The sequence below is a fragment of the Loxodonta africana genome, chromosome 1, assembly GCF_030014295.1.
Source record: "Loxodonta africana isolate mLoxAfr1 chromosome 1, mLoxAfr1.hap2, whole genome shotgun sequence".
In the NCBI taxonomy this organism is placed as follows: domain Eukaryota; kingdom Metazoa; phylum Chordata; class Mammalia; order Proboscidea; family Elephantidae; genus Loxodonta; species Loxodonta africana.
In genome coordinates, this window is record NC_087342.1 from 131,371,020 (window position 1) to 131,385,060 (window position 14,041).

Sequence of the window (14,041 nt, forward strand, 5' to 3'; positions counted from 1 at the left end):
GTCTATGATATTGTATATTATTTTTTAAAGCTGTTCTTTGTTTTGTTGGACAATCTTTGGTGAATTAAGAGGTGAGATTTAAATATTCTATCAGTAAATATACATGAAACACATGTTATATGTTAGGCTCTATGAGTAGTGATAAAGAAGAGAGATTTCAAAAACATAATCCCTATTCCCAGGTAGCATAATACCTAAAATGGCATCTAGGAGAACAGCATAATTATAACAGTGTCATAAGTGCAATAGTTGAGGTAAACTCAGAGAGGGGTTGAGAACTATGGAACATAGAAAGGATAGCTCAACAAAACCAGTGGCAGAAATCTGGAAGGTTTGTGGAAGAGATGATATCTATGCTGAAAGGAGAGGGTGTGGACACTCTGGGGAGGGAGGAGTAACCTCAAAAATGCTGGTTGATATGATATGTTTGTGTTCACTTCTATATATATCAATTAAAATGTTTTCATTTTCACGATATTTTAATCTGTTCATATAGTCACAATTTTATGATAAGAAGATGAATTGAAATGAAGGAATATCTCCTCTAAGAAATAACATTTTCTCTTCACTATGATAATGATCAAAGTTTAAAGAAGTTGATCATAGCTTCCATGCCAATTGAGATGATCATATTCTTATTCTTCTTAAGTTAGTAACTTTTAATTATTATACTGAATACACATATTATCTCAGGTATTCCCATATCTAAATAGTTTTTGTTGCTGGGTGTTTACTGTTCTTTTTATATTAACAAATCTGGAGAAAATAGGAGTCATCAAACATTTTAGTTGTACTAAATGCATCTTGAGATTTATGTGTGTGTTTTAATAATTTTGAATGTTGCTTTTCAGACATTTGAAGATAATTTGTATTTATTCAGGTTTCTATAGTCATTGATGGTGGAAAGAAGGTGGTGGAATTTATGTTCCGTGCTGCTGAGGGAGATGTGTTGAACTACATCTTTAAAAATCGAGAACTCCGTCCTTTGTTTGATCGTCAGTGGCATAAACTTGGCATTGGTATACAGTCACGGGTCATTTCACTCTATATGGATTGCAATTTAATTGAAAGACGGCAGACTGATGAGAAGGATACTGTTGACTTTCATGGAAGGACTGTAATTGCTGCACGAGCTTCAGACAGCAAGCCTGTGGATGTAAGTTTTGATGTTGGTTGTGAAAGAGAATTAGTAACATTTCTAAGTTAAAACAAAATATCTTATTAGAAGCTCCTTCCTTTAATTAATATATAACACATTCCTTCTTAGTCACTATTTAAATTAATTTGCCATCAGAAGTGTGACGGTATTTTCATATGTTATTATCTACTATCTAGTTTTACCCATTTTCTCCAGTCTGTGGGTTCAAAAGAACTAGGTCACGCCTTAAAAAAATAAGATTATTAAAATTAAATTTTAGTAAGAACTGAATGGGATACAAAAAAGTAAGTTTTAAAATAAGATTATTAAAATTAAATTTTAGTAAGAACTGAATGTGATACAAAAAAGTATGTTTGGTCTGAGCTCATATGCTTTGAATAGAAAGGACTGGAAAAAGATGAACTTTAAACTAAACAATTCCAGATTATCTAATGTTTTCATTCAAGAACAATAGCCTATTTATTCATCCTCAGAATTGCAATTTCTTTGTACTACAAACTATTTTTTATAAGATTATAGTGGTATCTCAGGGTTCTGTTGGACTGAAACACAGCCGCTAAATGTATCCATAGGTCACCTGGGTGAGAGAAATTGGCTAGTACAACCCTTTAAGATGAAAAGGTCCTTTAAGAATTGCCTTCGATAAAAAGATAAAACCAAAAAATCAAACCCACTGCCATCGAGTCCATTGCGACTCATAGCGACCCTCTAGGACAGAGTAGAACTGCCCCATAGGGTTTCCAAGGAGCTCCTGGTGGATTCAAGCTGCCAGCCTCCTGGTTAGCAGCCGTAGTCCTTAACTACTACACCACCAGGATTTCCTGATACAAAGATAATATATATTTAGTGATCTCCCTAGACAAGAAGGTCTATAATCTTTACCAAGTGAGATATATATATAAATTTGATGATTGAATTTTTTTTTGTGGAGAGAATTGATGGGAAAACCCATAAAAAATAATTTTAATACAGGTCACCTAAAAGAAATGAAAATGATGTTAACAGAAAGCAGTTAACCATTCAATTTTATTTCCAAAGTACAATTCTGTGCAAATACATATTTTGCCAGTTTATTACTTTCTTAAGATTCCTGTAGGAGGAAATTATATATGTAGTATATAATGTATGTGTGTGTGTGTATAATATATTTTTACTCAATTAATATAATTTTAAATTGTTTCCTCTTAGAGATAGTGAATACATCAGTGAGAATGTCAGAACTAGGGCTCAATGATGATCAGCAAAATAGCCCAGAGCAGAAGTAGCCAACCCTGTGGACAAGACATCATGGCGTCATGGAAAGCCAGTTGGCTTGGGTGTCAGACTAATGTTGTTGTTAGGTGCCATGGAGTCAGTTCCAGCTCGGTAACGACCCTATGCACAGCAGAATGACACACTTCCAGGTCCAGCACCATCCCCACAATCACTGCTATGTTTGAGCCTATTGTTATAGCCATTATGTTAATCCATCTTGTTGAGGGTCTTCCTCTTTTTCACTGACCCTCTACCTTACCAAGCATGGTGTCCTTCTCCAGAGAGTGATCCCTTCTGATAACATGTCCAAAGTATATGAGACAAAGTCTCACCATCCTGGCTTCTAAGAAGCATTCTGGCTTTACTTCTTGGAAGACAGGTTTGTTCGTTCTTCTGGCAGTCCATGGTATATTCAGTATTCTTCGCCAATACCATATTTTAAAGGCATCTATTCTTTGGTCTTCCTTATTTATCGTCTAGCTTTTGCATTCGTATTAGGCAATTGAAAATACCATGCCTTGGGTCAAGTGCACCTTAATCCTCGAAGTGACATCTTTGCTTTTTAACAGATCGATTTTTTGAAATCCTGGATTCAGCTATGTAACTATTAAAATTTTGGCAAAGAATTAATTTGTCTGAGCCTCAGTTTCTTCAATTATAAAATAGAGCTGGTAAAGTTACTAGTGATAATTGTATAAAATATGTGCTATAGAGTGTTAAATACGTGGTCAGTTCTCTGTAAACTCATTTATCTATTTGGGCCAGACATTGCATTCAACTCTGAAATATAAGGGTGGAAAAAAATGCTATTCCCGCTCTTAAAAATCTCAAAATCTAATGGAAGTATTAAAGTCTATGTCAGTTCGTGGTGGCTGCATTATCAATTATAATAACACCACCAATACTAGACAGACCAGATGGAGTAGGGAAGTAGTTTCAGAAAGTTCCCTCAGAAGGCAAAAAGAGGAAGTGGGGACCAGCAGATTGGACATCAGAGGATATGACTTTCAGCAGTATGTAGAGTATAGGCAGATAGGAAGTCAGTTTTGGGGAATTCTAGCAGCAGCAGTGGAGACCTTACCACAAGTACAAGAGTTGGGACTTGAATGTGTTTCTTATAAGACCTGTGAGGGTAAGGTGGGCCCTGGCTCCAGAACTGGAAGAGCCAAAGACCGCACTGAGATAAATTCATCAGTGGGGCAATATCAACAGAAGAGGAACCAGTTATTGCAAGAGCAGTATCCAGGTTTGGAATTCAGCCTCTGAATGTCGAATGTTCTGTGATCCATGTCTCACTAACTTCCCACCCAAGGCAAGAGTTGATTGCAGAACCTGAGGCCGAAGAATGTCACATGTGTTGTTACGAAAAGGACATAATGTAAAAATTATAGTATTCCAGTGATTTCATAGTTTGATGTAGGATCTTGGTTCATTAGAGGATAAAATTAAAGGGATACCAAAATAATGCAGTATTTTTAGGAGGCAGTAACTGTTTAAGTTAAATACACAAAGTACATATTTTATATTTTGAAGATCTTTGGTCCTACTAAAACTTAACCCGCTGCCATCGAGTCAGTTCTGACTCATAGTGACCCCATAGGGTTTCCAAGGCTGTAAATTTCTACGGAAGCAGACTGCCACATCTTTCTCCCACGGAGCCACTGGTGGTTATGAACTGCCAACCTTTCAGTTAGCAGTCAATTATTATCATCTCCCATACAAGCTTTCTGATTCTTAAGATCTGTTGTAGTGCAAAAATGTTCTGTTTATTCAAAAAGTATGTTTTTGGAAAGGAAATTCTATTGATGGGGTTTTATTTTGCATATACTATCCGTGTGCAGTTGTGAGAAAGAGATAGGTGACAAAACTGATATAAATGAATTTGTTTTTTTTTGACAAATCTCCAGTGTGGCAAGAGTCAGTATAGCCCTAGCCCTAAGCATTCTCCTTCTAAAGCGCTGTAACTAATAAATAAATAAATAAGAAAGAAAGAAAACACAATTAAACTATGCTGATTGGAGTTTCAGTGTCATGGGTACTTGATTGTTTTCCAGTCCTTTGAAAGTTGGGAATCTGTCCTTAAAAAAAAAATTAGTTAAGTAAAATAATTCGTATGAAGGGCCTGGCACAGTGGATGGTACATAATAGGATTTCAATACTTATTGGCTATTTTAATAACAATGATGATGATAAATGAAAAGTTTTAGTTGAGAAGAATATTAATTAATTAGAGCCCCCATACTTCATTCTACATAATTGGTACATTATTACCTAGTATTTCCTTAGACGATGTAAGATAGTGTATTTAAACTTCACAAATAAAAGTTAACTATTAACGACCTTGCAGAAAGTTATAGAAAAGAAATCATTAAATTTCATTTAGTCCCAGAGTTTTATACTGGGTGCAAATCTTAGGCCGCGCAGGAATTCACAAAATTTCTGGAGTTCTTAATGCTTTCTATGAGGTGAATTGATTTTGTTCATCTCTGCATAGAGTAGACATTTTAGATTTTTCTTCCCTTTTTGCTTTTTTTTGGTGTTGGGGTAGAGATTCAGAACTAATCACAAACCCAAAACCCAAACACCTGCCATTGAGTTGATTCCAACTCATAGCGACCCTATAGGACAGAGCAGAACTGCCCAATAGAGTTTCCAAGGAGCGCCTGGCGGATTTAAACTGCTGACCTCTTGGTTAGCAGCCGTAGCACTTAACCACTATGCCACCAGGGTTTCCTCAGAACTAATCACAGATGTCTTCTATTATCATAGCATTAGTTATTGTAATATATGTTACAGTTGAGTCTTTCTATAGGAAGTACTTATTGGTCTTAAAGTAATGCATAATGTATTTCTGTTACATTGGGAGGCAAAGAAAGGGTGGAGAAGGGCAGGGGGAGGAAGAAACAGGAAGGAAGAAGTTGTTCCTGACCTATATTATATGTCGTATCTATAATACTATCAATTGTTAGTTAAATTACTAAATTCAAAACCACAAACTAACTTCACAGTCTCAGTCAGTAACCACTCTTATATAAAGCATTATTTAATACATTTCAGTACTTAGGGAATGCAAGCCACCCATTTAAGCACCTATCGTATTGATATTTTATCAATAGTAAAAAAAAAAAATTTTTTTATACTATTTATTTACTCTTGGATGGTTGTTTGATCTTATATTTAAAGAACTGATTATACTTTCCTTGAAGTACTTTTAATTTCATGTCCAAATGCCAAAAAATGTGAATCTGCTGAGCAAATAGCAGGAATCAATTATTTTTATAAAAGATTGTGAATCTTACTCAGGATTATCCCAGTGTAATATAAAATCCATAGGTCTTAAATAAAATCCATGAAACATAGATACAAATTAAATGCTTTTTTTTTTCTCTTTGGGAAGTGTACATCTGCTTCAGTGCCTCAAATAGGAAAGCTGGAACTACAGCATGTACTTTTGACATTGCTTTTTCTCTGGAATTTTTTACTTTGAAATATTCTTATTTTGTGGGCACATTTTCTTGTAATGCGTGACAAAAACTTCCTTCAATTAAATGTTACTTTTTCATTGGTTTGACACAATTGAAGTTTCCAATTGCTTTCATTACTTGATTTCCTGTATCTTTAGGTGTGTCTTCATCATTGAATCTATGTCTGTGTCTCAAAAGGTCCATAAAATCGTGAATCCAAAATTAAATAAAAACATTAATAGTATCTACCAGCAATTTATTTAGCTTCCTTTTTCTTTTGAATTAAATCATCAGAGTTCATAAATGTCTAAATGTGATTCTTAAAAAAAAGTAACACACAAAAACTGATGATATGTCTTATTATTAATTTTTTAATAGATTGAACTTCACCAACTTAAAATCTACTGCAACTCAAATTTTGTAGCTCAGGAAGCATGTTGTGATGTATCAGATACTAAGGTAAGTTTTTTTGGCATATGAAAGATGTAGCATACCAATTATCTTTTGGTTCCGTAGATTGCATAGTACAAATGTAGAGCAGCACTGAGTATCTTCTATTGAAGCGAGATCAGTAAACTTATTCCAAGTAAGAGAACCTTTTTAGGGTTTTTCCATAGATCGTCCACAATTTTTTTGCCAGCGTTCCCTCCTGAACTTTAGTGTCAATGTGTCCTCGCTTTGAACTCAACATAACTGAAAGGAAATTTATGCCTTTCTCCCTAAACTATATTTCTGACAGTAGCATCATCATTCTTCAGTCACAGAGGCTTTAAATCTTTGATCATACCCCGTTCTCATTCATTTCTGTCTTCTAGCTTGTCAACCATCCTGGCTTGTTGACTTTTGTGATAGATTTTTCATCCACATCTTCCTCTCCCCTTTCACTGCTGTGGTCTGCCTTTACCTCATGCCTGAATTGTTGCTTTATCCTGCTAACTGCCTGTCATATCATCAGTCCTTTTGTTCCCCCAGCATAACCAGAGTAAGTCCTGAAACACTACTTTTGTATATATTCACTTTTTCCAGCAATCATTTATTATCCCAAAACACAGAACTTCCTGACACTGCTAAGGAACAGAGCTAACAAACCCGAGTAAGGTACATTCCCTGCCCCCATTCATCTCGTTCTCAAAGCAAAACAGGTGACTCCCTGTTGGCAACAAAATATAGATATAATTTTTTTTTTAATTTTTTCAACCACATTTTAGATTTATTAAGAGGACGGACTATCTTTTATACTTTTCTTTTTCAGTCCTAGTGCTTTTGCATAGTAGGTAGCCAAAACTTTGTTTCTTAATTTGTTGAAGATAGATGGAACAGAAAGGTAGTTGAAAGGAACAAATTCTAAAATTATTACAGAAAGAAAAATTAAAAAAGGCAAAAAGTACTTTCTGTTTGTATCTTAGATTTTCCAAAAGTTCTACAATTATTATGAAAAAAAAAGAAAGTTTAATCAATAATGTAGAAATTCAAAACTATTGTTTAGCTTCTGTAGCACACTTTGGTCTCGTACAGTAAGAATGTACCCAACAGATTCAAAGCATAGCTGTCTTTCAGATGTTATATGTTTTGCTTATGTAATTTACCTTTGTAAAGCATATCTCCAGCTCATTTTATGGCTCTCGTTCCAAGTACAATGAAAGACAGCCAAATATCTTTCTATAAATATCTAAAAAGATGATTTAGGATGCCAACCTACAGACCTGAAATACCTAGACTTCCTGGAGCCACATATTTAAATCTTGAAGATATTAATTCACCAAAGGTTTTTTAAAAATTGATCATGTATTTTTGTTGTAAGAGCTCTTAAAATAATTTTCCTGATTGAAAAGTAACATAATGATATTTTCATATATTTAAATATTATATTCTTGGCCAATATGCACTATTTTTGTCATTAAAAAATAGACATTTCTACCCAAATTATCAGAAAATTGTTTAAGTGATAATTTGGATGGAGTGGTTTGATAATTAAAGGCAATGACATGACCTCATGTTTTACGAAAAAAAATTTTTTTAATGTTTTACACAGATTATTTTTGAAGTAGTTTTAAAAAATAGGAAATAAAATAGAAATTTATCCCCAACTATAGAGAAAATACTAAAAGACTGCATATTTTCTTGCTGACAATATTTGGGAGGTCATCACTATTCATTTAATGATAATAGAAAATTGAAACATTTTACAAATTAAATTTTACAAATGGAAATGTGTAGTTTGGAAGGTACGTGATCATATGGATGCAGCTAAGTGCATTTGATTTACTTCAGGTACCAACTCTATTTTTTTTTTTTCCAAAATGTTTTAAACTTGGAAATTTTTAATATAATTGTTTAAAAAATCTAATTTTGTCTTTGGATTTCAAATCACACAGGTATTTCATTGTTAATATTTTATGGGGCATTTCAAAGATGAAATTTATTCAACTTAATCTATGCGCATGCGTCTTTGCTTCAATTAAATCAGGATTTCAGTTTCTGAAGCAGTTAAATTCCAGGACTAGACACACAGGCTGGATGAAGAACAAATATGAATAGAAGGAGGAAATCAATAACATTTATTGGAAATAAGTGAAATGTGATTAAAATTTTAAGGGCTAATTAACCAAATATGTGTTAAATTAAAGCCAGAAGTTTTTCAAGGGGAGGAATCCTTAGTTGTACGTTTTATGTCCCCTTTAGGCACTTTTTTGGGAGTGTGTACAGCTTTATAGTGAAGCCAGACATTATCTTAAAGTTGTTTAAATCCCAGAATTAATATAGTGACTCTGTTATCTAAAGCAAAATTGTGAACCCTAAGAGGGTCTTGGTTATCTAACTGGGAACCCGTGGGGCAAAACTTGGCTGGAAAATCCTGTAAAATCATGTGAGATAAATTAACTGTTTTGGTGATAACCTTATGTCATTCCAATGTGGCTTTTAGACTTACAGACTTGGAAATGTATTAGAATAACTAAATAGTTGATCATTAAATCCAGAAGGAGTAGATACGAAAAAACTAGTGGTGAGGATAGGAAACTAGTTGTGGTATTTCTGGGTGCTATTTTTGTTAACAATTTTTTATTGTTAATTCTCACAAGTGTTAGAATGCTACCCCTTTTTCAGAATAAATTTTTGTTGCGAAAGTAACGCAATGCTTATTATAGAAAACTTGAAAAACAATTGAGTTCAACGAAAGCAAATACCAACCATTATCTCATCATGGTAGATAGCCACAAACAAAATTTTACTTTTATATTCTTCCAGTATTTTTCCATGAGTATACGATTTTTAGTATACCAAATAACATGTGAACCTTTTCCCCTAACGTTTTGCCCTCTTGAAATTGCAAATTTAGAGTTATAGACCATGATAAGGGGCCTGATAAATGCTGAGAAGAAAGAATTCATTTATCCTCCTCAAATTCATCTTGATTAATTATTTAAGAGAAAATAAATTCATTGCTTTAGAATAAAATTTCATTTTGTATTGTCCAACATGTTCAGAATCCACCGGATAAGTATAAAATCCACCACTTACCTGTGGTAGAGGTAGAAATCTTTTTAATATCTATAAAGGACAGTGGAAGAGAAGAAGTTATATTTTGATAACATAAACCACCTCATCTTAGAGTATAAAAGAAATGTTTTATACTTTACATGACTTTACAGCCATCTTGCTGAAGTAAACTGTTTTGAAAGTTCAAATGATTTGCTTTTAATTTTTGTTCCTAGAAGACATATACAGATATTATTTGTATATTTTGTTATAACAACTGTTATAAATGATTGGTATTACTGTACTTGTCATAAGTAGTCACCTCATATACCTGTAGGAGTCCTCGCTAAAACTGTGTTTTTACGTAGATTTCTCTTGTGTTGCCGGTGTAATGAAACACCAAGGAGACTCAGTGAAACAGCAAGGGTGTGATAACTTTGACACACTGGTGTCTACTTAATATTAGTAAGAAGGTAGTTCTTGCCAGCACCCCCAACCATTGCTAGTTCGGTAGGAGCCAGAGTTGGGAATGTCATAGTGTTTAAAATCGGCCATATTCCCTAAATTTTCTTTTTGAATTTTAGTGTCCAGAGCAGGATGGCATTGGAAGTACTGCATCATTATCAGTAACCGCTCATGCCAGTAAAATGTCAGCGTATTTGCCAGCAAAGCAGGAACTTAAAGACCAGTGCCAGTGCATTCCAAACAAGGTATGCTGGTCTTAAGCTTTCAGTGCCCACTGAGAGGACACTCCAGAGAGTGAGTCTGGCTCCTTGCATTTTGCCTCTGGTGTACAGAACATGTCTTGCCCTGTAATGCTAGTTGAATCAAATTCCTAAGCCACTCAGCCACTGGGGTGGGTTAAGAGAAGGGGACTGGGAAGAGGGTGTCTTGGGTTTTACCTGGATAGTTCTGAGTCCATTGGACCTCACTTCCAGGGTATGAATTGGAGTGAATAGAAAGGTGAAGTACTTTTACTTAATGAGTGCCAGGAATAGGCTTCAGTTCCGGTAATTCTGGCAACAGTTGAAGGAGACACAGTGCCTACTCTTGAACAAACATAAACAAAGATATGCTACATAGTCTTTCTTTGTTGTGTAGAGAGTGTATTCGTCCAATATCCAGTATCCCAAAGTTCAAGCCACCTGCCTCCCTCTGCCACACGTTATATAGGGAATATGCAGAGGGACTCTATTTTTGCTCTAAAAATTTGCTTCTCTTGTACCAGTATGGTGCCTAGCCACAGAAGCTGGGCCCATGGAGTTATGTGGCCTTCTTTAGCGGACATTAATAGCAATCATAAGGCATACGGCAAGAGTATGCTGAGCACTTCATAGTGGTTTTCTCCTAAGTCAGCACTCAAAGAAAAGAAAAAGGAAAGGAGAGTTTGCCTCAGTTCCTAGAGCCAACTTTCCTCTCACACTGAGACCTAATAATTATCTTTAGACTTGACCCATCCTGTTAACACTTGACTTCCTGGTTGAAGCAGTAGAGCTGGGGCTAGGTTAAAGGTTTAGAGGAGCCTACCATTTCCTCTAGTGACATTGTGTAGTAAAAACAGAAACCCATTGCAATCAAGCCAATTTCAACTCATAGCGACCCCATAGAACAGAATAGAACTGTCCCATAGGATTTCCAAGGCTGTAAATCTTTATGGAAGCAGACTGCCACACCTTTCTCCCACAGAGTGGCTGGTGGGTTTGAACCACTGACCTTTTGGTTAGCAGCCACACATTTAACCACTGTACCGGTAAGCTCCATGAAAAAAGCGAGTACAAGGTGCAGGGGGCAATGGGAAAGCAACACGTAGCCCAGCTTGAAGATCTTGAAGAGTGAACAATAGTCAGTCTCATGAACAAGGGAAAAAGGGCATTCCATTGGAGAGCCAGCATCAACTCAGGGGGGAGAAAAAGCTTTATCTTATTGTTGTCAGCTTCACATTTATAAAAAATTTGGTTTTAGATCAATATGATGGAATTTTTTATAACACAGAAATTTATTTTTGCTCAGGGAGAAGCAGGATTGCCAGGCGCTCCAGGTTCACCTGGTGAGAAAGGCGATAAAGGAGAGCCGGTAAGACACAACCCGACATTGTCAGGACAAATAGGATTTGTTCAAAAGTGACTTGAAAATGTGTCCATGTAATTTTTCTATGTTTCGTACAAATCATAAGTTTCTGTAAAGGGCTATCAGTGACGAAAATCAAAATATTTATCATTGAACTGAGGATTCATCAGCATTCAAGTCTGCTTTTGAGCCCATACTGAAAGGCTGGAATAAAATTTGAAAAGACCTAGACCCCAAATCTTTGTGCCTGTAAAGCCCTAAACAAAATTGTGAAGGAGAAAAGCTTAATTTTTAGTTGTTCCCTAGCCTTGTTTAGCATTCTCTTCTCCAGATACCCAATGAAACTCTTTTGTCTGCTGACACGTCCCCACTGAAGATTATTCTTCACCCTCCCTGCAAAAAAAAAAAAAAAGTTTTTTTTTCCTTGCAATTTATTTAAACAATTAACCTTTATTGAATACCTTTTGTATGTAAAGCATATTGCTGAGTGTTACGGGAGATATAAAGAAGTATAGGATATATTCCCTATTCTCAGGGATTTTACATGCAGAAGATAGTGACATCTTACAAGGCTGTACATGTTGAGTGTTTTTGGAGAGCTGCAAGTGTCCTAGACCATGATTTGGGGATGGAGGGAGTTTCGTGGAGGAGATCATGATTGAGCTGGACCTCGAAGAATGTAATTCTGAAAGGCAATATCCCACACTTAGAGCTTTCCCTTTCCATTCTCCCCACCTCTGTCAAAACTTAACTATCCTGTTTCTCATTCTTTAGAGTCATGTTTTTTGTTAGTTAACCAGGTAAGTTAATTTGTGCTAAGGTTCGGAGTCGATTATTTTTTTGTTATCTTTCCAAGGTGAAACATATTTAAATTCAATTTGTGCCTTAACTTGGAAGGAATTCCATGATTCTAACTTACTTATATAATCTACTTGGACCTCTTATTTTGAAAAGCAATGTCTGAGCAATGAATGATCCCTCAAAATTGCACAGCAAACTTCAGCAAGGCGAGGAAGAGGACTGCAGTCACTTGACTCCCAAGGGAATGTTGGCACGTTGTACCTTGTATGGGAGCTTCAGGCAGTTCAACATGTGTTTGAGAAAAGATCTGGGGAGGGGCATTTATATTTACCCTCAAAATCACATTGTTGGTGGGTAACTTTGCTTTCAATATCATGTATGAGAATTAAAAATAATTGAAAAATATTGGTTCTAAGGACTACTCCAATCAATACCAAAAAAAAAAAAAAAAATCTGTTGCTGTCAAGTCGATTCTGACCCTATAGGACAGAGTAGAACTGCTGCACAGAGTTTTCAAGGAGTGCCTGGTGGATTCAAACTGATGACCTTTTAGTTAGCAGCCGTAACACTTAACCACTAAGCCACCAATAACTATTAATTGAGTGTTTCCATGTCCCAAACACTGGGCAGAATGCTTTAGATATGTTATCATATTTGATCCCTACAACAGCTCTTCATGCTAGCTATTAACATTGTCGTATCACAATATTTTGTCATTTTACAAAATTGAGGTTTAGGGAAGTCAAATTATTGCCCAAGGTCACATGACTTATAAATGGTCAGATTGGGACCTGAACCCAGACCTGTTGACTCCAGTGTCCTCCTCTTAACTGCTATGCATCGTGAAGGCTACTCTATACTTTTAAAAGCACTTTAGTATTATTTAGTTATCTGTGTTCTTTGATCAGAGTACTTTTGTTACTTTCTGCTTCGAATACCTTATTTTATCCTTACACCCTTATAAAGAATCTTAATTTTGCAGTGGAGAGAATAAAGCATAGATAAAATGATGTGTCCCAGGTAACACAATTAAGAAGACTCAGAGTAGAAAGATTTCTGGATTAACTCCTCTCTGGTTGGCAGTGTGAACTTGGCCAAGGCACCCAGCCTCTCCATGTTTCATTTTCTTTATCTAAAAGGGGGGCTTATCATATATCTGTTCTTCCTACATCATAAGGTTGACACAGAAGTGCATTAGAAAGCCATAAATTCACATTTCTTAACATACTTTCCAGTTCTTTGATTTACCAATTTTATCAAGCTTAAAATCTACTGGTCTAGGAAGAAATTTCTCATGTGTTGATATTAGAGAGGGTACGGTACTTTAAAAATACCCCTACTGCTTTTAAAAATATTTCTGTGTCAGAAGTGTGGTTTTATTTGAGTAATTATTCAGAAAATCATTAAATCACCTTTAAATGGTTTTTTAAAAATTATATACTGTGCTACTCCTGTTAGGGCATATGAGATATATATCTTATAAAGATACATTCTTTCCTCCATGCTCTTTAATCATAAGTAGATGTCATACTTCAACAACTGGATATTGATTCTTTCCTTTCCTGGCACTTGTAATAAACATGGATGTATTGTTCCATGTTAAGCCGATAATGGGTCCCTTCCTCTTCTTATCCCGCTATGTGATCCTGCGACTTCAATATGCAATAAATAAGGCTTTGCTCTGTGTTTGATTGTGACAAAAAATTTCCAGTATTGAACAGGTGCACAAAATAATGCCTACATGACTTAAGATTGAAAGCCTTTTGGCTCCAAGGCATATTGAATAGTTAATTTTGTGAAAGGGATAGAAGTACATTGT

The 14,041-nt window shown here is 35.4% G+C and overlaps 1 protein-coding gene across 1 annotated transcript in view; it reads left to right on the plus strand.

Moving 5' to 3' along the window:
* The window catches only part of COL19A1 (collagen type XIX alpha 1 chain), a 378,654-nt gene that overhangs the window by 67,615 nt on the left and 296,998 nt on the right, over nt 1-14,041 (plus strand). Inside the window, exons 5-8 of the mRNA XM_010586804.3 lie at nt 881-1,156; nt 6,256-6,336; nt 9,939-10,064; nt 11,365-11,427. Coding sequence (XP_010585106.3) covers nt 881-1,156; nt 6,256-6,336; nt 9,939-10,064; nt 11,365-11,427 — 546 coding nt within the window. The remainder of the gene's footprint in view (nt 1-880; nt 1,157-6,255; nt 6,337-9,938; nt 10,065-11,364; nt 11,428-14,041) is intronic.